Here is a 27797-nt window from a genome sequence, read left to right as displayed (position 1 = left end):
AATTTTTTACTAAGGAAATTATGGAACTTTGTAAATTAATCAAACCACATGCTATTGTTACCACTTCATCGATGTATTGAATCAAGTATTGAATTAACTTATTATTAATAACAGAATGTGGTTTTAACAATTTAAATAATCTTTATAAATATGTAATTTAAATTTTTTCTCTATTAAATTTTTTATTATTTTTTGTTCTGGCAAAGTTCACCTTGTGATAGATCACGTGACGGCACGTGAAACTGCATAGACAATTCCTCCATTCGTCAGTTTTCGGGTGAAGAGGCAGCGCAGTTTGGTGTTTTATTGAGCGGCCTGCCTTTAGAAAACAGAATCATGGCCAAAACCATCTCCCTAACCCAGGCAAACAAGGAGCATGCCCTTGTTGTATCCAGGGATTTCATTTCCCAGCCCCGTCTGAGTAAGTAACTGATTTATATGGCTTCTAATTTTGTACATTCGCCTAGTTGGGGCGACATAATATATGTCAGATTATTGATTTTTCCATTATTACTTTGATTTGTTTTTATCTAAGGTCTTAAATTTAATTATATTAGGTAATTCAAAGCCTTTAAAACTAAGTAAATAATGTCAAGGATGTCGAAATTTATTACAAGGGATCCATTTTACGTATCGTCATCATAATCTTATAAGATTACAATCGTAGGCTTTTAATACGTAATATAGGTGTTTCTCCAATGATTTGGTTAGAAGTTACTCTTTAATTTGGTTTATTTCAATAATATTCATGCTTTTCAACTTTGTAATAGTCAAAACTCGTGATGTTCACACGCCCTTCGACTTATGTTTTTTTTCTATATGACTTCCTAATTATCTATAATGCTCTATAATTGCCCATTTGTACATGAAATCATTAATTCCATAAAGGAATAGCTCACTATTATTTATTTTAAATATAATAATTATGTATTTTGCATTATAATGACAATGAATACCACAGTCATGTGATGCTTCTGAAGTGATGATTATTGGAGTACTAAATACTAATTGGCTTCATTCGTTTAAATGAAATATTATTATTATTTTAACGCCAAAATCCATATCTTCACATTCTCATAAATATTTTTTTTAACATTCAAATGACAATCAGCTGATTGTCACATGATTTATTATAAACAAACAGACACACATACATGGCAAATAAGTTAATAAGTTAAATATCTAGCTACTAAATTCATAAAAAATGTCCTATTTGATTATGAATAATAGCAACATAATCTCTGTACTAATTTAACAATAACTTGCAAAAATTACTTTTTGGGTCATACTTACATACTCTCTTTACTTTTAACTCTGTTCAAAATATAATGAAGAATCATTAACCCATTGAGCCCTGAACGGCCCGATCGGTCCACGACACAATAGATTTTCTATTGTGTCTGTGATTCCGGGGCCTGAGTTATTAATAGTTTAATTTTGAATAGTGAAATAAAATAATATTACAACATGATTGAATCAATAAATGAATGAATGAAGTTTAAATAACTTGAATAATAAAAGCATTTTTCTCTCCTTTGTCCCTATTAAAGGACTATGCAAAAAATCGTCCCATATCATCAACAGATGCCAAACATATCTCATTAAATACATTCGACATTATGATTATTTTTTACTATGGCGACATCACTGTAGGATATGGGGTTATCGTGCAATAAAAAAAAATATGTTATACTTATACAGTTTTAAAAAAATCGTCCCATATCATCAACAGATGCCAAACATATCTCATTAAATACATCTCGACATTATGATTATTTTTTACTATGGCGACATCACTGTAGGATATGGGGTTATCGTGCAATAAAAAAAAATATGTTATACTTATACTTATACTGGTTAATTAGAGGACGAATACAATCTCGACACGTTAGATCGCGCGTTTATTATTGTTACATATTAATAAACCGAAGTGAAACTGGCAGACGTGCTATTGAACAGTGGTATTGCACATGCCTAACAGGGGCGCGTACGGTTGGAAGTTGTGCCCATATAATATCAATTATATGGTATATGGGCAAAGGTCGACATATCAACTTTAATCTACCAGCGGCAATGTTATCGACTATTATAATAGATGAATAATATAACGTTATTTTTGTCTGGATAATAGTTCTGTTGTTATTAAGTGTCTACTTGCACAATTGTTTTTGTGTTATTAATACTTAAAATGTCTAGTTGAACAATTGCTTTTTGTAATTATCGTCTAAAATGTAATTTTTTATTTTAAAATAAAAATACTTTATTTTTGTCAAAAGTCTTTTTAAAAAAAAAACCCCGTCGAATTCCGAACTAAAAATTGGTACTGACTTTTCATGGGACGTAATAATGATATTGAAACTTGTCCCATGTCTGTTGATGGGATGGGACACTGCCCATACATTTTTTTGCATGGTCCTTTAGCTGATATATACAAAGAAGTATTTAAAATTATTACAAAAAAATTCATGTACATTTTATCTGAATAGGTCTTATCATACGCCATCTGTGTACTACTGATAAAATATTACTACTTTTAGGGCCGATTTTTCAAAAACTTATCCGTCCAATAAAGTATTACACAATAATATTAAAATGTCACGTAAACTGTCAAATACAATTATAATTAGAATACAATATACAAATAAGTTTTAACCAAGGATTGAAAAATCAGCCCTTATACAAATTAATAAGCTTCATGTTGGTATGCAACAAACTTCTTAAGACTTGATTTGACCCCTTTAAACGGACAGATTTCATTCAAACTTTGGACACTTTTTTAACAATACAATAATTTTATGAGTTTACTAGCTTTCCGTCAGCGGCTTCATCCGCATACTCAAAGAAAAACTTGCATAGTGCCCATTCCCGTGGGATTTCTGAGATAAAACCTATCTTATGTCCTTCCACACCTTCTACAGCTTAAGACCTGATAAGCTGTCTCTGTACCAAATTTGAAGTAAATCCATGCTGTACTTTTTGAGATTAGCCTGGACATATATACAGACAAAAATTCTAAAAACTATATTTTTGGTTCGATATCCATTGTAGATCACGCCTCAAGAATCCTTTAAAAAAAGTTTCAGTTTTGACTTTCCTACGATTTTATTATATGTATAGATAATTAAAAAAAATTTAACTATAAATTATTTATTTGCAACATTATTTTGTCCACAGCATACAAAACAGTGTCAGGTGTAAACGGGCCCCTCGTAATCCTCGATGAGGTGAAATTCCCCAAATTCTCCGAGATTGTACAACTGAAGCTCGCTGATGGCACCCTACGATCTGGACAGGTAATTTTGAATAACTGGTCTTACCACAAGACAATTTAAACACAGTCTAACTTTAAACCAGGGATCTGTCACTTTAATAGTTGTCTATGTGAAATACGACAAAACCAGATTAAAGAGAACCCACGCTTAATGTTAAACCCTGTCTAAAGTTTTTTGTGGTAAGACAGAACCAGTCTAATTTTATATTATTTATGATATTTTACAAGCATATTTAAAGATAAGGTACAACCATATAACTAAAGATGTCTTGTGTAGCCTGTTTTCTCTGGTTGTTCAATCAAAGTAGTTGTTTCCAAAATATGTCTTGAGTTTTTGTAAATATTACAACTTGGGCAAAAATGATGTTTCCAATACATGCAATGTAATATTTAAGTCATTAACAAGATTATTTATATAATCTACGTACAATCTTTAACTTATTACTTCTAAATATCAAGTAATACAACAATATTTCACCAGCCTAGCAGCTACAGAGAATAACAAAATGAAATGAAATGAATATTATATAATATTATATTATAATATATGTAATATTATATTACGATTGTTATTCTCTGTATTATGGTCACTCACATTTGCACGTACATATATTCAAAACTATAAGCAGACGTTTAGAAAAAAAATTCAGTGTTGAGAAAATGTCCAAACCCTGAATTTTGTACCATATACAAGTTCAAAAAAATTCCTTCAATATACAAATATTTGCGATGAAGACGGTTTTATTGTCATTTTAACCCATTGAGCCTCGAACGGCCCGATCTGTCCACGACACAATAGATTTTCTATTGTGTCTGTGATTCCGGGGCCTGAGTTTATTTTGCCCACAGGTGTTGGAAGTCAGCGGCTCGAAAGCTGTTGTACAGGTGTTCGAGGGTACCTCGGGTATTGACGCTAAAAACACACTCTGTGAGTTCACCGGCGATATCCTGCGTACGCCCGTGTCTGAAGATATGTTGGGTTAGTATTTAATATTTTATGTCTATTTGTGTTTATTGTATTAGCTTAATAAATATAAAAAACTTACTCCACTTGTATAACTCAGGATTATTTAGATGTTAATAGATTAGATAAAAAAAATACAAGAAACATGTTTAATTTGATTTGGGTATGGTGATATTTGTGTTGCATAGTAGATAGTAGTTCTTACCTTAGTTGAAAAAGTAAAATTTTTTAAATTTAAAATTTTAGAACACAAGATTTTTTTAATACATTTTTGAAAACATTACGAATACATTCAATGAATTTATAAGTTTTTTTTTATTGATCGTTAAAAACCTGTTAATAAATTTGGTAAGTTTCTAAATTAAATTTTTTCATAACATCAATATTTATTCCTACTCACAGGCCGTGTGTTCAACGGCTCCGGCAAGCCCATCGACAAGGGTCCCCCGATCCTTGCCGAGGCCTACCTCGACATTCAGGGTCAGCCCATTAACCCCTGGTCCCGTATCTACCCAGAGGAAATGATTCAGACTGGTAAGTGCATTTCATTATTATTATAAATAACTTATTCACATATTGAAGTGAAAACTTCTTTAGTGGCGTTGGGTATAAAATCTTAAACTCTCGTCAGGACACGTGACCTGATCGAAAAAGCGTAAGACGGATGGATATCAAACATGCTCAACATTAATAATCAAGTTTTCACTTCTGCCGGCACTCCCAGAGCGCAACCCGTCTTTTTTTTCATTTAATATGTTCTTTTTATCCATTAAAAAGTTTGTTTCATACCTATTATAGTAGAGTCATTTTAATAGGCAACATTTGACAGTTCAACATAATTCAACAATGTAACCTTGTAACGACAGCATAAAATGATATATTTTTTCGTTTTGTTAGAACTGCATGTTTGCTTAACTTTTTTCAATTACCATTATTATTTTTTAACTAGCTTCCGCCCACGACTTTGTACGTGCATCCCCGTTTTACCCCGTTCCCGCAAGAATTTCGGGAAATCCTTTCTTAGCGGATGCCTATGTCCTAACATCTACCTGCATGCCAAATTTCAGCCCGATACGTCCAGTGGTTTGGGCTGTGCGTTGATAGATCACTATATTAGTCACCTTTGAGTTTTATATATATTGATTAATCATGATATTGTTATTCAGGTATCTCCGCCATTGACGTGATGAACTCCATCGCCCGTGGTCAGAAGATCCCCATCTTCTCGGCTGCCGGTCTGCCCCACAACGAAATTGCTGCCCAGATCTGTAGGCAGGCTGGTCTTGTTAAGGTTAGTTTTTTATTATTATATTTGTACTTTAATTATTTGATAAAATTATTATTTTTTGTATGGGAATATCTGATTTTTATTTGTAACTAGCTTTCCGTTAGGTTTAGTATTTATATAACAACTAAACATTATTCTAAACATTATTTTATATAGGTCGTAAACCTTCCACAAGAACCATTCATTGAATTATTTATGAAAACAAAATAAAAATTTATGCTATACTGTTTGAGTTTATCTCAATAAGCAACCAATTTACTAATAAAAAACATTTTACCATTGACTACATTATTACCATTTTAAAGTAGAAAATTCGTCTATAATTACATTATCATTTTATTAAAATTAATTGTATTATGTTTTCTTCAGGTGCCCGGCAAATCCGTGCTCGACGATCACGAGGACAACTTCGCCATTGTCTTTGCAGCCATGGGTGTGAACATGGAAACGGCCAGGTTCTTCAAGCAGGACTTCGAGGAGAACGGTTCCATGGAGAACGTCTGCCTCTTCCTTAACCTGGCCAACGATCCAACCATCGAGAGGATCATCACACCACGTCTGGCTCTCACTGCCGCTGAGTTCTTGGCTTATCAGTGCGAGGTGGGTTTTGTGTTTGGCTATAGATTTGGTAGGGTAGTTGGACAAAATGTTTGGTAGGGTAGATTGATAAAGCATTTGGGAGGGTAGTTGAACAAAACGTTTGAGGGTACATTGATAAAGCATTTGGTAGGGTAATTGGATATAACGTTTGAGAGGGTAGATTGATAAAGCATTTGGTAGGGTAATTGAACAAAACGTTTGAGGGTAGATTGATAAAGCATTTGGTAGGGTAGTTGGACAAAACATTTGGTAGAGTAGTTGGACATAACGTTTGAGAGGGTAGTTGGACAAAACATTTGGTAGGGTAGATTGATAAAGCATTTGGGAAGGTAGTTGGACAAAACATTTGGTAGAGTAGTTGGACAAAATGTTTGAGAGGGTAGTTAGAAAAACATTTGGTAGGGTAAGGGCGCTTGTGCACTACAAGGAATTTTACCGTCCGGCATTCCGATTTTTTACGGTCCGGTGTGGCATGAAAAAGCCGATGAATTGCTTGTGCACCTGTCCGTCTTTACTCGGATCAGTGCGGTACAGTTCAAGGAAGTTTGGCGGTATAATGCTATCATAAATGATTGTTTTTGCATTTTACAAGAAACGAGTAAAAAATATAGAAGGTGAAATATTATATTATTTCGTTATAATAAAAAGTTAAGTTCCGTAAGAGATTTAAAATGCGTGTTTCACTTATTTATTTTAATCGGTGACGAGGAGCTAAAGCTATTCCCACTTGAACTTTAACTTACCAACACTTACTTAGATAATAATTATAGGTCAATGCTTGGTCAATGTATATAAAATAACAATACCGACTTCTCAAATCTCATTGCCAACTAAAAGAAAGTAAAACAAGAGCTTGCTTTCAATTGGCATATGCAGTAAAAACAGTAAAATCCAAGCAAGTGGGCATTCGAAAACAATTATACCTACAGCGACTCGTAGACACAAAAAACCATCCGGAATAGGGAAAAGTAAAATGTCGGACGGTAAAATTACGTATAGTGCACAAGCTAGTATATAGATTAATGGCGTGCCATACCGGACCGTAAAAAATCGGAATGCCGGACCGTAAAATTCCTTGTAGTGGACAAACGCCCTAAGTTGAACAAAACATTTGGGAGGACAGTTTGTCGAAATATTTGGTGTGTTATGTTGGTTGGATTTAGTTATCGTAAATATATCACTGAATCAATGTGGCAATAAAGGCATTTAAATATTAAATTGCTATTTATTATCAACTGCAATAATATGGCAATCTAAACAAATGTTTCTTTATTCAAGAAGCTTTCAATAAAAGTGCATGATTGTATGAGTGTACATTTTTATTCAATTTTATGCAAAACAAATTATTCTGTATTATTTAACTATTTTTCTAGTTTCAATAAAAGATTGCCTGAAACTCGTGGCTCTTTTAAAAAATAAATAAAAAATGACATCTGCTACTAATGAGCTTCAAAATACAACTCCCATTTCCTATAATTATACTACACTAGCTTTCCGCCTGCTTTGTCTAAAACCTAATAAATTATAAACTAAAACCTTCCTCTTGAATCACTCTATCTATTAAAAAAAACCGCATCAAAATCCGTTGCGTAGTTTTAAAGATTTAAGCATACAAAGGGACATAGGGACAGAGAAAGCGACTTTGTTTTATACTATGTAGTGAAGTGATACCGAAATAATAATATTTTCCATATATTTACACAGAAACACGTGCTGGTAATCTTAACCGACATGTCTTCGTACGCGGAGGCTTTGCGTGAAGTGTCCGCCGCCCGTGAGGAGGTGCCCGGACGTCGTGGTTTCCCCGGTACGTACATACAGACATACAAACATGCAAATATGTGCACACATTTATGAGGTTTCTTGCCCGTTCTTCTCCATAGATAATGTTTTCCGAATCGGTGGTAATATGGTGATAAATCTGAAGAACAACAGGACTATATAGTTTGACGCACACATACATAACATACATTACATTACATTACACACTACTATATAATGACTTAATTCTCAAGTTTAATTATATGTAATGCATATTATATGCATGCATGCATATAATGCATATCATGTAAACATAGTTACTAAACAAATGTTTACTGCAAAATATTAATGTTGTATTGTTTTTCGGTTTAAAAAAGAAATCGCATTATCAATTCTTTATCTATCAACATATTCTACCAATGTCTTCAAGTTGCATGTTTGATTGCAAGTAACCATATTATGTATGAATAAAGAAAAAAAAATTACATTGTTATTTTATATTATCCAAATATGAGTGTTTTTTTTTAATTTTCATTGATTAATTTATTGATTCATCCCCAGGTTACATGTACACGGATTTGGCCACAATCTACGAGCGTGCGGGTCGTGTTGAGGGCCGCAACGGTTCGATCACACAGATCCCCATCCTCACTATGCCTAACGACGATATCACGCATCCCATCCCCGATTTAACGGGTTATATTACTGAGGGACAGGTGAGTGTGTGACGTTTGATGAAAAGCCTAGGCAGATAATTATTGATATGGACTCTTGGAAATCAAGATACTTCCCTAGACTTTTGATCCCCATCCTCACTATGCTTAACGACGATATTATCCATACTGAATCTAACGGGATGTATTACTCAGGGACAGGTAAGTGCTAACGGGCTAGGCGGATAGTTGAATTGATTGAGTTTAGGGCCAGGAGTGAGGAGAGGAGCTGAACTTAAAGGAACCTTTTCATCCTCATCCTGATGATGTCTAACGACGATATCACGGATTCCATCCCCGATTTAACGGGTTATAATACTACAAGTAAGTGTTTGCAAATGGGCTAGGCAGATAGTTAATTGCCGGATGGGAGTCTTTTGATCCCCATACCCACGATGCGATGCCTGATGATAACATAACTATGATCTACGAGCGTGCCGGGCGGTCAAACATGTTGCACAAAAAAAGTACTTATAAACTATTAAAACCATTTAATTATCTACTTGCATAATTAAATTAATTGTTGAAGAACATTATCACGTTTTTAAGTAACTAATAAACATTTTATTTATACTAATTATGTACCAATAAAAATAACCATTATTATAATATTATTGCTTATGGTCGGGGTGATAATAATTAATGTAAAAACGCACACAATATTACATTATAAAATTTATTTATTTAAATTATAACTTACTACCTTTCCGCCCGCGGCTTCGCCTGCTTTGTCTTAAACCTAATAAATTATATACTAAAACCTCCCTCTTGAATCAGTCTATCTATTTAAAAAAACTGCATCAAAATTTAAATAATAAAATAGAAAAAGATTTAAGCATACATAGGGACACAGGAACAGATATAACGACTTTGTTTTATACTATGTAGGGATTTTACCCATTTGTTTACTATGTAGTGATTTTACCCATTTTTCACACACTAAATAATAACTATATCTCCCTCAGATCTACGTAGACCGTCAGCTCCACAACCGTCAGATCTACCCTCCAGTGAATGTATTGCCATCTCTGTCTCGTCTCATGAAGTCCGCCATTGGTGAGGGCATGACGCGCAAGGACCACTCGGACGTGTCCAACCAGCTGGTGAGTGGGGACAGACAGACGAACACACACAAATACATACGCAAATATTAAAAACAAATACACCTACACGTACGCATATATGCGAATGTGTTAAAACGAGAAGAAGCGCTTTATTTTTTTATTAAAACAACAGCCAATTTATTTACAAAAGGTATATGCTTTTATCTGCTAAAAATAACAATGAAAATTTATCCCAATTATAAATTTAAATTTTGTTATCACTTGTAACTGAACAGCAGCCTGAGATAAATTGCAGACTAATAGAATAACGCTAAGGAATAGAAATTGCTATCGCTAATTTTATTGACATAAGCTCATGGCATTTTGGTAATGGTTTGGTCACACTACCAACGATGACGACGACAAAGACCAAAATTCCCATCCAGCCGAAATTTGTTCAAAAATAGGTTAAATATAGGTCAATTAATTAAAAAATAGGTTTTTTTGCGATTTCCGCTGAGGCGGTTAGTTTTTCATATAATCACGTGAGACCAAAATTGTAGACCATAAAATTATCTATAAAAAAATGTTAAATACATTTTTTTCTAGGAGCCACCGTTTCTACGAAAATCCTATTTTTTCATTAATTGATCTCAAAAAATAATTGCCAATCACCAGAACGTCAGGAAATTTTATTTTAAAGTAATTGTGTTTAGCACAATAATTTTGTTAAATTTCGACTGGATGAAAATTTTGTTCGTGGTCGTCGTCGTCGTTGGTAGGGTGACCAAACCCTTAGCAATACATCATAATATGCTTATGTCAATAATAAATAGCGGATTCTATTCCTTTGCGTTTTGACGTTTGTCCCGACCCTCTGTATTGAAGTGAAACTTCTTTATCGGGGTTGGAAAAAAATTTACTGTAACATTTTTTCGTTACGCGTGACATTTTTCCGTTACGCGCCATCTTTTTTTTATCCCTACCACGCGTGATTCGACGTATTTCTGTAAGGTTGCATATATAGTAAATTATTTTTTTAAATATAAGGTCATAAAGAAGTTTCACTTCTTACGTGTGTACACTAGTACACGCACACATTTTTTGTTAACTAAAAAGCTGTTGGACGTGCCAAGAAATATAAACAAACTCGAAAAACATTATTTCGCAGTCGGGTAAAAATTATCAATAATAATTAATTTATTATACAAATACTAATATAACATAACACTTGCAGTACGCCTGCTACGCCATCGGCAAGGACGTGCAAGCGATGAAGGCCGTGGTCGGTGAAGAGGCCCTCACACCAGACGACTTGCTGTACTTGGAGTTCCTCACCAAGTTCGAGAAGAACTTCATCACGCAGGTCAGTTGGTGATAAGTGATTTTTATTTATTTTATTTATGACACTTTATTGTACATATTATAACAGGAATTTATTATTTAAAATAAATACATAAAATTGGAAAGTGTACAATAGGCGGCCTTATTGCTTAAATGCAATCTCTTCCAGGCAACCATAAAAATAAAGAACATGTAAGACATTGGTAAAAAGCGAGGGCGCATCAAAAAGATTTAAAAAAAAGAATAGAGTGATGATGTGGTGGTGATGAAAGTTTTGATTGACGTTGATTTTTTTTTATTCAAGAGGCAAATGTGGTGGGAAAAGATTTAGTAGAAAGTTTGGGATGTTTAGAAAATGTCATAGTTAAAAAAAAGTGAGGGTAGATGAAGATGAACAGAAAGAAGTATTGTCAAAACATTAACAAGAACATAAACCGAAGTTTATAGTTTTAAAAAGCTAATAGAGAATACCTGATAATTGTTGAAGAATAGAAAAAAATTATAATTTGATTGATCAAATCCTGCTTTGTGATAGAATTTTTTCTAATCATAAAATGTTTCTACTGTAGTTTCTTCACTCTTGTAAATATATTGTTAAGTTTGTAACTAATTACAATTCAGAACATAGGTAATAGGTATCATTTTCAAACAATTCAATAGTTGGTTATCAATTATCATCAAATAAATCATTTTTACAAATCAATAAATCAAATGACAAATAATATCCTATTTTTATAATCAGTGAGTTCCTTGAAAATAAACTAATTTAAATGAATTTAAATTAATTTTTCTCTCTTTCAGAGTAACTACGAGAACCGCACAGTGTTCGAGTCCCTGGACATCGGCTGGCAGCTGCTGCGTATCTTCCCCAAGGAGATGCTCAAGCGTATTCCCGCGGCCACGCTTGCGGAGTTCTACCCGAGAGATTCCCGCCATTAATCCTCCCCATCCCCAATTACCCCCTCTATCCTCCCCTTTACCCCCCGGATGCGATGTTCTAACCCCCTTCAAGTTGTTTTACAGAGAAGGGCCGATGACTGCATTTTAAATGAATTGTATATTAAATATTATTTATGTTTTAATCTGTGTGCAATGTCTATTTATTGTTTCAATAAAAATAATTGTTTATACTCGATTTGTTTTTTGATAACCGAAGGTTGGAACGTCGCGTCCATCCTTGTAAGATATTATCGTATTAGTAAGTTGTTAATAGTTAATGTCGTGTATATCGATTACAAAATTTAACGTGTTGATATTTAAAGCCATATTGTTAGAAGATTATGAAATACCTAATAAATAAAAGTATTTTTCGCTCGTTTTTTTGCACAAATCATTATATGGAACGCTGTGCGGTAAAATTTATCAAATAGAGAAATATGTGATGTCGTTCGACGGTGTAAATAATATGCGGTAACAAAATGTTACATTCCATGTTCTATGTTCACTCCAAAGCTTCATATTCTATTTAAAGTGAATTAGGATACTGTTGTTTGAAGAAATAAACTATAGAAGTTTTAATGGTGTTTTTATTTCAACCTTATACCTATAATACCTTGCTTAGAATTTATCACACAATTATAATAAAGTTACATCAGTACCATAGGCCGGGAGTTACTGACACAAAATATTGAATATTTTGTGTCAGTGTCTCCCGGTCTATCAAAGAAATTAACAGTTTTTCTTCATCATAATCATACAAGTCAATAACTTCGATTAATCTCTTTGTAATTGAACTAAAATTCAAGCATTATTGTCGCAACTACGTGATTATTAATTACCACGTCACAATAAAAGCTATAGTTATCACTTATCACACAATAGAAAATCTATTGTGTGGTGGACCGATCGGGCTGTTCGGGGCTCAATGGGTTAATATATTATGTAGCAGTAGGGAAAAAGTAGTAGGAGTCATTTTAATTTAGGTTTAAAATCGGACTCGAGGAATTCGCGACATGCAGTCACTTCACTCTATTACCATTTGTACCTACATAAATAAATATTATCCTTAAAAAATTGGGGTCAGACAAAACATGAATAGAACACTGTTGGAATCTCCCTTGATTTAGATGAGGTTATCGGTTTCACTAGAAGCCGACATATTACTGTATGCATTATAGTTTTCGATCGCAAGCTCACTCAAAATATTCTGTATTCTTGTTTGAGCAATCATACTTCTCTCAAAGGATAATTCTCTTAACTGTACTGCAACGCTCTTTGCAAAAATATCAAATCTGTCTTCTACAGGTAGATCTCTATTGACAGCTTCTTGTAAGTATTTGTGCTCTCCACTCGAACAGAATTTTTTCCGCCGTGACTCGTTTTTAACAGGAGGCTGTGTACTTTCACTTCGTTCCTCCTTTGGTATTGAGATATATTCAATCTCTAAAGAAGAAGGTACAATGTTATCTTGTCCGCTGCTTGTTGATTCCCTATCATCCTTATCCTGAAAAATAAAAATAAACAAAAATCATTGGCTCTCCAGTTTTTTTCCATCTCCTGTACTAAAATGAAGACCTTCGAATTTCAATGTACAGTCACGTATGAAATTGTATAGCTACTCTTTTTACAACCCACAATTATTTTCTATTCCCTATAAAACATGACAACGCTCTTCTAAATAACAAAATCTATTAATTTCAATTAATAATAATTAAATATCAATAACTACTAAACAATTATAAATTACCTAATTAATTAAATAAATCAAACACTTAAAAACATAATAGTTAGGTATATACTTATTCCTATTCGTAAGTAACTACTTTAAAATATACTCCCATTATATGTGAGTAACTATAATACCTATTTAAATTTTAACTCACAATTATATTTTGTGCTAGAGTACTAAACTTAACAATCTCATTAAATTTATTTAGCCATTATCTAAATACCCTTTTATGTACCTAGGTACATAATTATTTTATTATGAGCGCGACAGTACCCATGCGCAACTATCCCCTGACCCCTCCACATGACACATTTCGCTCTGCTCTACTACTAGTTTTTCGCCGGCCGTCTCTTCATTGATACTTACATTTTCTATAGATCTGCGACTTTCATTTATATCACTCAACAAACTATCCATTTCCATGTACCAATTCAAATTTGGTATATAAATAGCATCACGTCCTAGACCTGACCGCATTGAATTTTGAATCTTTTTCTTTTCCTGATAATAGGTTGACCTAAGTGTTCGCATTTTCTTTCTCGCCTCAGGCACTCCGAATCCAGAAATGTTCATCTCTGTGACTATTTTCTTATATGCGGCATTTCTAGTGAGTTTATGTTTATACAAAACCGTTTTTGGGTTCCATAAACATTCGTAGGATTTAAATTCCTTGATGAACTTCATAGTTGTTTCCGAATCCCACTTTCCCGCAGCCATAATGACGTAAATTACTGTTTAAATTACCAACTACGTACCTTCACTTGCCAGTACAACTTGTCACTAACATTAGGCTGTATTTGTCTCAGAGGAATAAAACGGGAATAAACCTTTGTATTCTCTTTGTTAGTCCAACTTGTCATTTGCCAGGCTGTCAGGTTGACTTGTCGCTTAGTAAAATATAGTAGCGATTTCTATTCACTTGCCTTAGATCATTAAGTAATGATCTAAGTCACTTGCACTATTCATCAACTATACTACAGATTATATTATATTGTTAGACGGAGGTTAGACGTTAACTTTTGATTTAATATTTTTGTGGATGAGTAGTTGTCAATATAGTTGTCACTGTTTCCTCTGGTTTCCTCCCTCTCCAAGGCATTTGACTGCGTTGAACATTGTACTTTATTGTGTAAACTTAGTCACTATGGGATTAAAGGACAAGCTCAGAACCTCATAGCCTCATACCTGTATGATAGGATACAAACTGTAGTTGTTATGCTAGGGCCACACTAACGGGAAATGCCATTAATTAACGCGATAATGGACGTTAACTTTAGGTGTAGCCAGTATTATTTAACAACGGCATTAACATTGCCGTTTGGCGAGGCGATAGCTTTATCGCGAGAATTAACGCAATGAAGCGGTCACACTACGTCCATCTTGCTAGAATTTTAGTAAAATTAACGCCGTTTTTATCGCCAACAATCGGCATTCACGTTGACCGTTCAAGTGTAGCCACCCACTTAACGCCTTAAAAATTATCGGAATAATTATCGCCATAAAGGCTTAAAGGGCATTAGACGTTAGACGTTAGTGTGGCCCCAGCATTAATGGAGAACGTTCTAGCGGTGCATCAATTAACATTGGTGTTCCACAGGGATCTATTTTAGGACCCTTCTTGTGCTTAGTATATTATATCAATGATCTCCCTTATTATTTACTGGCCGATTAAGGAAAGCTGGCATCTTCACAGTACTCACACATATATGCAATTTTACTAAACAGTATGTTCAAAAATAAATGCGACTCTAGTTTAATTATTGTAGACTTGAATTGTAAAATGAGTGCGTTGTAGATAAATATAATTATGAAAGCTCTCATAATTTACATGTAAAATTACAATTTAAAAGTAACTCATCGATGAACTTAATTATTTATTCTCATAATCAATTGTAATATTGATAATCATTCAATTATCAAATAATAATTAAATTTCATGTCATATTCAAAATAACGATATAAACAATACAAATAACACGTGCGCTCACTCACAAGAAACAATACAAGCGAAACCCTAGCACGTAAGAGATAAGGCTACATTACAATAAAAGCTGTATTGTTCAGCTATGTATGAAAATTTTGACTTACGGCGTTTACATTTTGTTTACAAAACTTATTAAAATGATTACATAATTAATTAACCTAGATAAAGTAAAAAAATATTCTTATCCGCGTGCCGCGAAGTATCTCGTCGAATATAGTTAGTATTAGTTAGTTCTTTAAAGAAACGAATCTTCAATGGCGGCGCTTATCATTCCCTCTCGCTCACACACGGCCGTACGGTATGCAAAAAAAAAATGGAAAAATAAAATCACTAAAATGTATTTGATTTTCCCTTTAATAGTTTTTATCATAAATTTACAATGACAATTATGCATTTGCGAAAGTAAATAATGTTTTATTGGAATTTGATAAAATATGTTCTTTGGGAAAAGTTGTTCAGTTTTATGGGCTTATTACAAGTATTATGGGGATTTTATTACATTCTGTATACGTAAATATGATAATTCATATAAATACACAAATACAATAACAAAAAAGTTTGTCAACAAACAATTTGAAATAATTAATAAAATAATTATCAATTTACGTTATTTTTATTTTCTTTTTTGATGATCCTACCATCTGTCAAAGTCAGCTTTGGCCGCCATTGAAGATTCGTTTCTTTATTGAACTGACTAATAGTAGATATACCGAACGTCTTTGTTTAAATTACATCACCCTGTAATTATAAACAATTGCAACATAAAAACAATAATTGTCCCCTTCACCCTCATAAGCTAGTCTGCGCGCGAGAGAGACAGACAGACTTTTCATGATGCGTATGCACTATGACGTCACGCCGCGCGCGTCTTCACAGACACTACACATGTGCAATGTTTAAATTGTATATTAAATACTTAGATTAAATATTATTTATGTTTTAATCTGTGTGCAATGTGTATTTATTGTTTCAATAAAATAATTGTTTATACTCGATTTGTTTCTTGATAACCGAAGGTTGGAACGTCGCGTCCATCCTTGTAAGATATTATTGTATTATTAAGTTGTTAATAGTTAATGTCGTGTATATCGATTACAAAATTTAACGTGTTGAAAAAAGCCATATTGTTAGAAGATTATGAAATACATAATAAATAAAAGTATTTTTCGCTCGTTTTTTTTGCACAAATCATTATATGGAACGCTGTGCGGTAAAATTTATCAAATAGAGAAATATGTGATGTCGTTCGACGGTGTAAATAATATGCAGTAACAAAATGTTACATTCCATGTTCTATGTTCACTCCAAAGCTTCATATTCTATTTAAAGTGAATTAGGATACTGTTGTTTGAAGAAATAAACTATAGAAGTTTTAATGGTGTTTTTATTTCAACCTTATACCTATAATACCTTAATAAAGTTACATCAGTACCATAGGCCGGGAGTTACTGACACAAAATATTGAATATTTTGTGTCAGTGTCTCCCGGTCTATCAAAGAAATTAACAGTTTTTCTTCATCATAATCATACAAGTCAATAACTTCGATTATTCCTTTGTAATTGAACTAAAATTCAAGCATTATTGTCGCAACTACGTGATTATTAATTACCACGTCACAATAAAAGCTATAGTTATCAAAGTCTAAAAATCTGAAATATAAAAAAAAAAGATCGATTCCACCCTATAACAATATAACTCAGGCCCCGGAATCACAGACACAATAGAAAATCTATTGTGTCGTGGACCGATCGGGCCGTTCGGGGCTCAATGGGTTAATATATTATGTAGTAGTAGGGAAAAAGTAGTAGGAGTCATTTTAATTTAGGTTTAAAATCGGACTCGAGGAATTCACGACATGCAGTCACTTCACTCTATTGCCATTGGTACCTACATAAATAAATATTATCCTTAAAAAATTGGGGTCAGACAAAACATGAATAGAACACTGTTGGAATCTCGCTCGATTTAGATGATGAGGTTATCGGTTTCACTGGAAGCCGACATATTACTGTATGCATAGTTTTCGATCGCAAGCTCACTCAAAATATTCTGTATTCTTGTTTGAGCAATCATACTTCTCTCAAAGGATAATTCTCTTAACTGTACTGCAACGCTCTTTGCAAAAATATCAAATCTGTCTTCTACAGGTAGATCTCTATTGACAGCTTCTTGTAAGTATTTGTGCTCTCCACTCGAACGGATTTTTTTCCGCCGTGACTCGTTTTTAACTGGAGGCTGTGTACTTTCACTTGGTTCCTCCCTTGGTATTGAGATATATTCAATCTCTAAAGAAGAAGGCACAATGTTATCTTGCTCGCTGCTTGTTGATTCCCTATCATCCTTATCCTGAAAAATAAAAATAAACAAAATCAAAAACACGATTGGCTCTCCAGTTTTTTTCCGTCTCCTGTACTAAAATGAAGACCCGCGAATTTCAATATACAGTCACGTTTGAAATTGTATAGCTACTCTTTTTACAACCCACAATTATTTTCAATTCCCTTTAAATACATGACAACGCTCTTCTAAATAACAAAATCTATTAATTTCAATTAATAATAATTAAATATCAATAATTTATTAAACATTTATAAATTACATAATTAATTTAATAATTCAAACACTTAAAAACATATACTTATTCGTACTTTAAAAATATATACTCACATTAATATGTGAGTATAATACCTATTTAAATTTTAACGATCGACGATTTAAATTTTAACGAGATACAAGATTATCCAAAGTTATTTTTACTGCTCCCCCCACACCATCTTGGGTTGTTGAGGAAGTGATTATGAGGAAGAGGAGGAGGAAGAGGAATTTTCACACGCAAATTTAGGGGATGCGGATGAGGATGAGGATATTTTTTTGAGGAAGAGGATGAGGATGAGGAAGCGGAAGAGGAAGCGGATGAGGATGATAGGAAATTAAAATCAAGTCGAGTTTTAGATAGATTAGGTTTTGTCGAGTTATATGCTCGTGACTCCAAAAGTATACATAGGTATAGGCTTTGTATATTCACCGCCCGATCGAACTGGCCTGGCATAGCGCTGCGCGTAGCGAGTGCGTTGCCATAGATACGGCATCCTCATGACTTTCCTCAAAATTTTGAGGAAGCGATAGCGGAAGAGGAATTTTTTATTTTTATTTTTGAGGATGCGGTAACGGTTGTGGAACCCAAAATATTGCGGAACTTCCGCATTATGAGGAAGCGGAAGAGGAATCCTCAACAACCCTAACACCATCTGCCGCCCCTTTCCCATTGGATGCTTCGAAAAAGGACCAGGAAGCATAATCCAAATCTTCAAATTTTTTACTAAAAAGATAAAAGTTCTTTTTCTGTTTGTATTGTGTGGCGGGGCCATCAGAATACATGTGTACAGCTTTTAAGGATGGAACTATACGACTTAAAATGGTCTATTCGTATAGGAGCTACCAACGTTGACAAGTGAGAATTTTAGTATAGTTGGTTTTTTGATATATTGTTCCTCTTGCTATTTCGGTTAGAGTCCGCGCAGTCTGGCTGGCCGGAGTGGTTGCGTTCAGTAGTGCGCATCTTATCTGCACAGGAAATTATCCTTAATTTAAAGTCATTTTTTAACGCGTAATTTTTAAACTTTTGCCTTTAGATAGATCCATCAATCATAATTTTTTTATTGCAAGACGTTTTTTTCGTTGTTAAATAGGTGCCAGACGCAATTTTTAATTTCGTTTTTATAAAAAATTCAAATTATTTTAGAATGTCTGTAAATTTCATATTATGTTCTTCAAACATAATATAATCTAAAATTAATTAGCCAGACGCTAATTCGATTGTTAAGTATTAAATATGTACAAATAAAAACGTAGTGAAAGTAGGTAAGTATAACAATTTGATGATTGTGTATATGGAGAGATAGTTTAAAGTGCAAGACAGATAGAAAGGGTCGGCCGCGAAAATTAAATAACAATAAACAATAACTTTTTTTTTTCGAAAATATAAGATGCATAGAAATTGAATTGTTCCTACTCTAGGATTCCCTGTGTTGTGGGAATAAGTACCTTCCATTGGTACATTTTATTCCTTAGGTTAAAAATAAACTATAAGGGTACATCAACAATCTTCTATACAAAACAATTTTTTTTATTACTCAACTAGCGACCCGCCCTGGCTTCGCACAGATGCGATGCTGATACTAATATATGTATATATATAAATCTCGTGTCACAATGTTTGTCCTCAATGGACTCCTAAACCATTTAACCGATTATAATAAAATTCGCACACCATGTGCAGTTCGATCCAACTTGAGAGATAGGATAGTTTAAACATGTAGGTACCACGGGTGAAGCCGGTGAAGCCGGGGCGGACCGCTAGTATACTAGCTATATAAATTCATGCTAACTACTTTAGTTAAATTCAATACAAACTTAAACATGCGAGTGTGTGTGTGTTCACGTGTGTGTGTCGTGTTTGGTGTGTGTGTGTGTGTGTGTGTGTGTGTGTGTGTGTGTGTGTGTGTGTTGTGTATGTGTATGTGGATGTGTGTACATCAATATTGAAACTAATTTTCTAGTTGTCTCGCTTCCAATTTCAAAAACTCTTCGACTTTTTTAATTTCCATCTAATCATTTTAAGAATATTTAATTTAATGTTGATTTTATTAAATAAGTAAGGAACCAGGAAAGAGAAGAATTTATGAGCAAAAGAGGTGTGAGTAGTAGGAGTTTTCCATGTAAGACGTCAGCTACTTTCCGGATTATTTATGGTTCTAGGAACTGACTTGTAAAAATTAAAAAATGAGTGCCATTAAAAAATAGATTTTAGACTTGAAATCATCTTTGAAAATCTGGATGGATATGGGTGTAGGAAATCATCAGCGATATATAAACGTTAATGAAATATACCGAATACTTGGAGTATCTTTATGTAAATCTTTGCCATGCTTCCACGCGATCACCGGGTGTGATTACACACCAGCCATAGCACACCATAAGAAAACTTTGCAAAAAAATTTCGAAACTTCGACTCTTCCAGTTTACCACCCTGTAAAGCTGAATTGTTTCAACATTTATTAAGGGTTCGCTATGTGACTAAGCTATGGAGAAATGCACACCAAAAACAACCGACAGCTTTATCTCCAGTTGCTTCTGGTTGGACCATCAACAAAGATAAATACGATTTTGTTTGGTTTGAGGGAGAGCAATCACCTTCCACAGTTGTAGATGTTATTATTCAAAGTAAGTATTGAATAGAACATTAATCAAGAAAAACTAAATTATTATATAATAACGAACAAATCTTTTTACTTTGAATAAATGAATTATTATTTTTTTTGTTACAGATAATGGAATATTGGAAAACAATTATAACAATTCCTTAGACGGCTTAGACGATAACATAAATAATTCTGACAGTGAGAGGGAAGATGATGATGATGATGATTATGAAGATGGCTTTTTAAATTTAACAATGTAATTGTTTAACCTTCATTGATATAGTTTTTATTCCATTCTTTTTAATGTATGGTAACTTTAATTTATTTTTCACTTTTATGTTTTTTTTTTCATTTTAACTTTTTAATTTATAAGAACAAGTGTAAATAATATTGTATTCTTGCAATTATTTCCTGTCGCATAATTAAAATACACTAGCTGATGAGCTGCATGCATAATTACTTTTTTTTATTTATACTCATTTTTTAATACTTAACAATCGAATTAGCGTCTGGCTAATTAATTTTAGATTATATTATGTTTGAAGAACATAATATGAAATTTACAGACATTCTAAAATCATTTGAATTTTTTATAAAAACGAAATTAAAAATTGCGTCTGGCACCTATTTAACAACGATAAAAACGTCTTGCAATAAAAAAATTATGATTGATGGATCTATCTAAAGGCAAAAGTTTAAAAATTACGCGTTAAAAAATGACTTTAAATTTAGGATAATTTCCTGTGCAGATAAGATGCGCACTACTGAACGCAACCACTCCGGCCAGCCAGACTGCGCGGACTCTAACCGAAATAGCTAGAGGAACAATATATCAAAAAACCAACTATACTAAAATGACTTCTTTTTCAACGTTAATAGCTCCCGTACCATATACCGAGTAAATGTAGTCTTTTCCACCTTCCGATTTATACATATTTGGCGTGCAGGTTTTTCATGGAATCTAAAAGAAAACGTTTCTGTTGTTTATCTTTTTTAAGCGTTTTACCTGTGGTTTTACATTCTTTTCGGCCTGCGGTGGCACGGCTGACGTCGTCGCGTATAAAGAACTCCTGAATTTTTTTTATATTGTCTTTTTCTGTGGCCTCTTTCTTTGTAACATCATTTCTAATTCGTCCCTTTAATCCTAAAGTTGTTGTTAGTTTGGAAGTAAAACTATATTTCTTTACAAGATCGTTATCAACCACCTTTTTGAGTATTCTTTTTTCGTTGTTTGTGTCTGCAGTGGTATCTTTATCCTCTTCTCTAACAAAAATCTCTTCGACAAAACTGCTAGCTTTTGACATTGGAGTTGCTTTATCTTTTTCTTCAGGAATATTGCTTTGTGCAGGCTAGGCTAGGCTGGTTATCTGTGGCTGTGACTAGATTTCGATTTTTAGTTTTTACCTTTGAGTTCTTCAATACATATTTTGTTGTTGAAATTGATATTTTGGTTTTATGGCATTAAAATGCTTTATAAATATAAAGCATTTTTATAAATATAAAGCATTCATAAAGCCAAAATATCAATTTCAACAAAATAAAGGTCGTGTTCCATCGTCACAATATTGTATTCACTGAAAAGTGTTTCATATTGGTTGAGATGGTTGTTAATCATTTCAATAGATGGCGCGCGGTGTGTCCCTGGGACACAAAACTGAAAGAACAGAATAAATTCGATTGTTTTGGCGGGTCACGAGTGGCTGAGTTGGTCAGGCATCCGCCCCGGAATGGCGCGAAAGGATGCGGGTTCGAGTCCCGCCTCGTGATCGAATTTTTTCTAGTCTTTATAAATTTATACATACAGTGTAAACTCTATATAACGTCACTTAAGGGACCGTGCATTTTTCGACGTTATAGAGAGTGGTCGTTAAATGGAGAGAAAGGGAAAATTGCATGATTGGTCCCGAGACAGGAATATTATTTTGACATTGCCTATGAAACCATGTTATCATCGCTTGATCAAGGTCTTCGTATTGAGGTTTCTTCAATTTTTTGGCAGATCGTCCATCTTCTTTGGCATGCAGAATTTTTTCTTTATTTTTCTACGACTGCATTTCTGAGAATCTTCGGTATGTCAGTAAAAAAGAATGTAAACAACTACATCTTCATTGATTTCGGCAACTTAGTCAGTACTTCCTAGTCCTAGTTCCTAGTTGTAATGTCTTATTGTGGTCGTTAATTAGAGTGAGCGTGATGCTATATGGAGTGTATTATTGTATAGACAACAATATAAACCAACCAAAGTCGAGAAATCTTGACGTTATACGGAGTTTGACGTTAAATGGAGTGTCGTTATATAGAGTTTACACTGTATTTTGTTTCTATAAATACGTTTTTTCATTACAACCATTCTTTTCATCATTCTGTTTACCTTTTCGTGAAGTTTTTCATTTTCCTGCCTAAGTTTCCTATTTTCTGCTTTCAGGTATAGTACTCGTTTAGCTGCATAGATTTCTCTTTTTCGCCTTATATCTTCTTCCTTTTTTAGCTTTTCTGTTTGCTTTTTCTTTTCTTTTCTTCTGTGATTGGCTTCTTTCCATTTTTGTCTTCGAGCTTCTTTTTCACTATCATTTAGTTCTGTTATTTTTCTTTGTCGTTGTTTTACTTTTTCAAGATGTTTTATCCTTTTCTCTTCATATTTTTCTGGGTTATTCTTTTTTAGTTCCTCAATGTATTTTTTTTGCCGTTCGGCACCGGTTAGCGGCATTCTGAAACTAAAAGAAGCTGTTAGATATATTTTTAATAAAAATAAAAATAAAAGTAAGGATCGCAAGGCAAGAAGAAGGCAAGCGTTGTCCCATCAGAAACCACATGTAAAATTGGAGGCCAAAACTCACTGCTCCGCTTTCACTGTAAAAAAGCGCTGTAATCAGATCCCCGGAAAAGTCAAGTCCCTAAGCCCTGACTTTACTAACTCTACATCATTGTTTAAAAAGTATGGCCTGTCCATTTCATACATTTGCATGTCGTAACATTGAATTCTACCTTCTGTAACGTAATTTTACCCAAATAAGTCCATCGGACCGTCTGGCTGATATGGTAAGGGAAGAAGATTAAACCCCAACCGTGCAGTCAGTCACCCCGCAGGGCACCTTGTGGCGAGGTGTCGGGGAGAAGCGACCCCGCGGGAACCGAGCGCTCCCTGGGGAGGCCCTTGTCCTCACCTTCGGACTGTCCCATTGGCAGTTCGGAGTGAACAATGACAAGGTTCAGGATCCCCCACCTCTGGCTTGCCTTTGTTGGCCGTCCAGAGTGGAGCCGCCAGAGCTATATGCTCGGGGGTGGAAGTGTCTAATGGCGTAATAGAGGGGAAACCCGCTCCGGGCCCGCGGGCCCGCGATGGTGAAACCGGTGCCGCACCTCTCTACACCCCTAGCCGTTCAGCTGATGTTGCCCCCTTGTTGCCATTCTAGGTAACCTTTTTGAGAGCCCATCGACCGAACTGGCGAGTCACCGTCTGCCATTATTTCCAATTTTTAATATTGAAAAGGCAGACGTCCATAGTCCCCATAGAACCAATGTACCAGTCCATCTAACACCCCCTTCCATAACCCAGTTTTGTTCATTCCATTTTTCTGCAATAGTCCTACATTGGCCGTGGACTGCCCAGGGCTGTATCTCTATAGTGCAGACATGGGCAGGCTGCGGCTGGTGTCCCACAACACATTAAATTCTCTAAAGGGCCTCTGCGTGTTGGACCTGTGTCCCCACGTAAGCCTTCCAAAGGACCGGGTATCTTCCTTCTGGTGGTACCCGTGTATTATGGAGAGAGACATAATAATATAATATATGGGGACATTTCACACACGGCCATCTGATCCCAAATTAAGCTTGTAGTAAGCTTGTGCTATGGGTACCAATCAGCTGATATATTTACATATATAAATAGGTACATACATAGATAAATAACACTCAGACACAAGGCAAACACAAATGCTCATCACATAAATGTTTGCTCTGGGTGGAAATCGAACCCACAACCCCGAGGTTCGCAGGCAGATGCACTACCCACTAGGCTACTGAGCCGCCACTAGAATAAGGAAGATGAAATCAAAACAAATAGTACTTAATGAATAAATATTTAGACTTTTTGTGTAGCATTAAATAAAAAAAATAAAGCATTTTGTACCATGACAAATATTTTTTTATTCATCTAATTTTGCGCGCGGTAACCTATTAATAGCTATTAATAAAGATATTCAGTTTTCTTTAAAATTATCTGGAGTATGTGTATATATTACAAAAAATAATCTGTAAGGATTTATTGTTTTTCTCCTTTATTTTTATTCGTTACATTTTAACACACATTTTAATATCTTATTTTCATACTTTACACATGAGACCACAGCTTTACCGTCTACAATTACCTGACGTCAGTAAATGTCAAGAAATTGTTCGTCAGTAACATGTAAAAAATAACCTAAAAAATACTTTTGCACAAAACATAATCACATTTACCATTAGATTGAAAGCGTAATCTATTACTGTAGTCATAATTTAAGTATATTACAATTACGGTAGGTTAATTCTTGAAAATGTACTAAATGTACTTACTTTTGTTGAGAATATGTCGTTAGGAAAATGTAAATAAAGTTTTAGCACAACACACCAGACTTTTTCCGTGTCTGGACGACGAACGAAATGGCGGCGTGTCAATGTGACCTTACTTTTCGTACCATGACCAGTGTTGCCAGTGATTAAAGTTAGATTCCTACTCTTTGTGATACAAAAAGTTGGTAAATTATGTCAATAAATGAGTGTCACGAAATAATAACGTTTGATAGGGACATTTTTTAATATTTCATTCTTAGTTTATTTAAGGTAATTTAAATAGTTTAATCTATCAGATATAACACTTCAAACATTGCTTTTTAATTATGATACAAAAAAATAGGAAGTTTCGTACAAAAATTCTGATAAAAATATTGGTTTTCTTTGTCGTCCACATACTATAAAAAATGTATGGTGTTTTTTTTGTTACTTTATTTTCACATTAAATTTATGTAAGAATTTGAACCGCAATTCAGAAATGATATGCAGTATGCTTAAGTTTAGTCTGTAAAAAGTTAACAATGATTTATTTCAGTCGTAACCATATTTTTTTCGAAGATTTTTTATGGGGACAAACATTTAGTAGTAATGTACACTTATTTTGAAAACGACTTAGGTATATAATAAAGCATCACGTCCTAGACCTATTTATCAACTATACTACAGATAATATTGCTTTATTTAACAAACACTAATCTCACTAGCCATTACTATGATTACGGAAAGTATGCCTTACACCTTTGCTGTACACTGTGAAGCTTAGTTAGTTATAATATTTTTTATACATAAATATTTCTTGTTTATACTTAATTCAAACATTAGCATAGCGTGTATTAAACACGATATATAAGAAAAAAATAAAATAAATGGAATATGTAGATTGTACATAGTTACTTAAGTATATTGCACGCCTTATAAGCGAAGCGTTGAGGTGGGTACTACTGTCACTTCGCGCAAAACATCTGATTTTTCAAACTTAAAATGTCTTTATGTATCATACATTGCACTTGTAAGATAATACATACACACACATATTAAGAAAAAACACTATTTTTAACATTCATGATATTTTTGATGTCATTTTTGTTATTTAAACTAGTTAAAAAACAGTTTAAAAAAGTTCTGTCTTGGACGTCCGTGTGTCTGTATGTGCGGAGGATTTTCTTGTTAACACGATAGCGACCGAAATACTTTACTAATCGAGTCTTTTTTTTTCTCTTACGCTTGAGTATGCTCAGGAATAGAACCCTTTCATTTTTCAGGGTCTGATTCGATGTGGTTTAATTGTTATTAAATAAACAAAAATAATATTATTAAAAAAAATTATGAGGCGTGCACTTTTGGATTTTCCAAACTATTTAATTAATTTATTGTCTCTAATGAAAATGGAAAATGATCAGCTGCTGTTAATAGCTCAATTAACATTTTTAAATAGCGCCATTTTTGAAGTGAAACTTCTTTATCGGGGTTGGAAAAAAATTAAGTGTAACATTTTTCCGTTACGCGCCATCTTGTTTTTATCCCTACCACGCGTGATTGACGTATTTCTGTAAAGTTGCATATAGTAAATTATTTTTTGAAAAATAAGGTCAGAAAGAAGTTTCACTTCTTACGTGTGTACACTAGTACACGCACATATTTTTTTTATTTGGATATTGAATTGTGTGTCACAATTAGTACATATATATATATATATATATATATATATATATATATATATATATATATATATATATATATACTAGCGGTCCGCCCCGGCTTCGCCCGTGGTACATATGAAAAATAGATGTTGGCCGATTCTCAGACTTACCCGATATGCACAGAAAATTTCATGAGAATCGGTCCACCCGTTTCGGAGGAGTATGCAGACTAACATTGTGACACGAGAATTTTATATATAAGATATATATATATTAACTCAAAGGTTACAATTATTTATAGTTTCTCACTAAGAGATCCTACATATTTTCTATGTTGACTCTTTCTTCTTTCCATTTGTTGAACTCGCTTACCTATTTGAACTATTTATAATGAACCTATTTGAACTGTTTTGGGTTGCTTGGAAGAATTTAGTCGACTTAGAATACGCATATAAACTGAGGTAGAAGCGGCATACGCGTAAACATAAATTATCAACAAGTGGCAACTGGCAACACGTTTCGTCTGAAGTAAGCTAATTAGCCGGGTTGCGTTTAGTCAGTTACGTTGCTCTTTTCGGCTAATGGTTTAAATGTATATTCTATCTTTGTCTACAGAGTACGCGAATGTGTACGTTACTTTGTTACTGTGTCTAGAATGCTTATGTAGATAACGATAACGGCTTCAAATGCTAGTTTGTTCGCATATACAGCTTCTACGTCGGTTTATATATATTGTATTCTATGCTCACAAGCGATAAAGCTGCTCA

At 33.8% G+C, this 27797-nt stretch overlaps 3 protein-coding genes across 3 annotated transcripts; 1 reads left to right on the top strand and 2 right to left on the bottom strand.

The window, feature by feature from the left end:
* Positions 1–251: 251 nt before the first annotated feature.
* Positions 252–12502, top strand: Vha55 (V-type proton ATPase subunit Vha55). Its single transcript, XM_090115297.1, has 11 exons — positions 252–421; positions 3175–3293; positions 4121–4250; positions 4638–4769; positions 5402–5526; positions 5893–6123; positions 7828–7930; positions 8446–8600; positions 9563–9700; positions 10878–11006; positions 11786–12502. The coding sequence occupies exons 1-11, from the start codon at positions 337–339 to the stop codon at positions 11921–11923; spliced, it is 1485 nt and encodes a 494-aa protein (XP_089971423.1). The 5' UTR covers positions 252–336; the 3' UTR covers positions 11924–12502.
* A 295-nt stretch (positions 12503–12797) lies between these two features.
* LOC149898088 (uncharacterized) lies at positions 12798–14447 on the bottom strand. The gene is made up of 2 exons (XM_090115296.1): positions 14019–14447; positions 12798–13427 (listed from the first exon to the last, which is right to left on the bottom strand). Exons 1-2 carry the CDS (start codon positions 14367–14369, stop codon positions 13047–13049), a joined length of 732 nt encoding a protein of 243 aa, XP_089971422.1. The 5' UTR covers positions 14370–14447; the 3' UTR covers positions 12798–13046.
* A 2386-nt stretch (positions 14448–16833) lies between these two features.
* On the bottom strand, positions 16834–25468 carry LOC149898087 (uncharacterized). The gene is made up of 3 exons (XM_090115499.1): positions 25394–25468; positions 23211–23553; positions 16834–17984 (listed from the first exon to the last, which is right to left on the bottom strand). Exons 2-3 carry the CDS (start codon positions 23544–23546, stop codon positions 17604–17606), a joined length of 717 nt encoding a protein of 238 aa, XP_089971625.1. The 5' UTR covers positions 23547–23553; positions 25394–25468; the 3' UTR covers positions 16834–17603.
* Positions 25469–27797: the final 2329 nt, after the last annotated feature.

This window comes from Colias eurytheme, chromosome 23 (assembly GCF_061535395.1).
Source record: "Colias eurytheme isolate Ceu_HAF_F1 chromosome 23, ilColEury1 Martin Lab GWU primary, whole genome shotgun sequence".
Classification (NCBI taxonomy): Eukaryota; Metazoa; Arthropoda; class Insecta; order Lepidoptera; family Pieridae; genus Colias; species Colias eurytheme.
The sequence above is the reverse complement of the archived record's forward strand: the minus strand, read 5'-3'. Positions and strand labels throughout refer to the sequence as shown.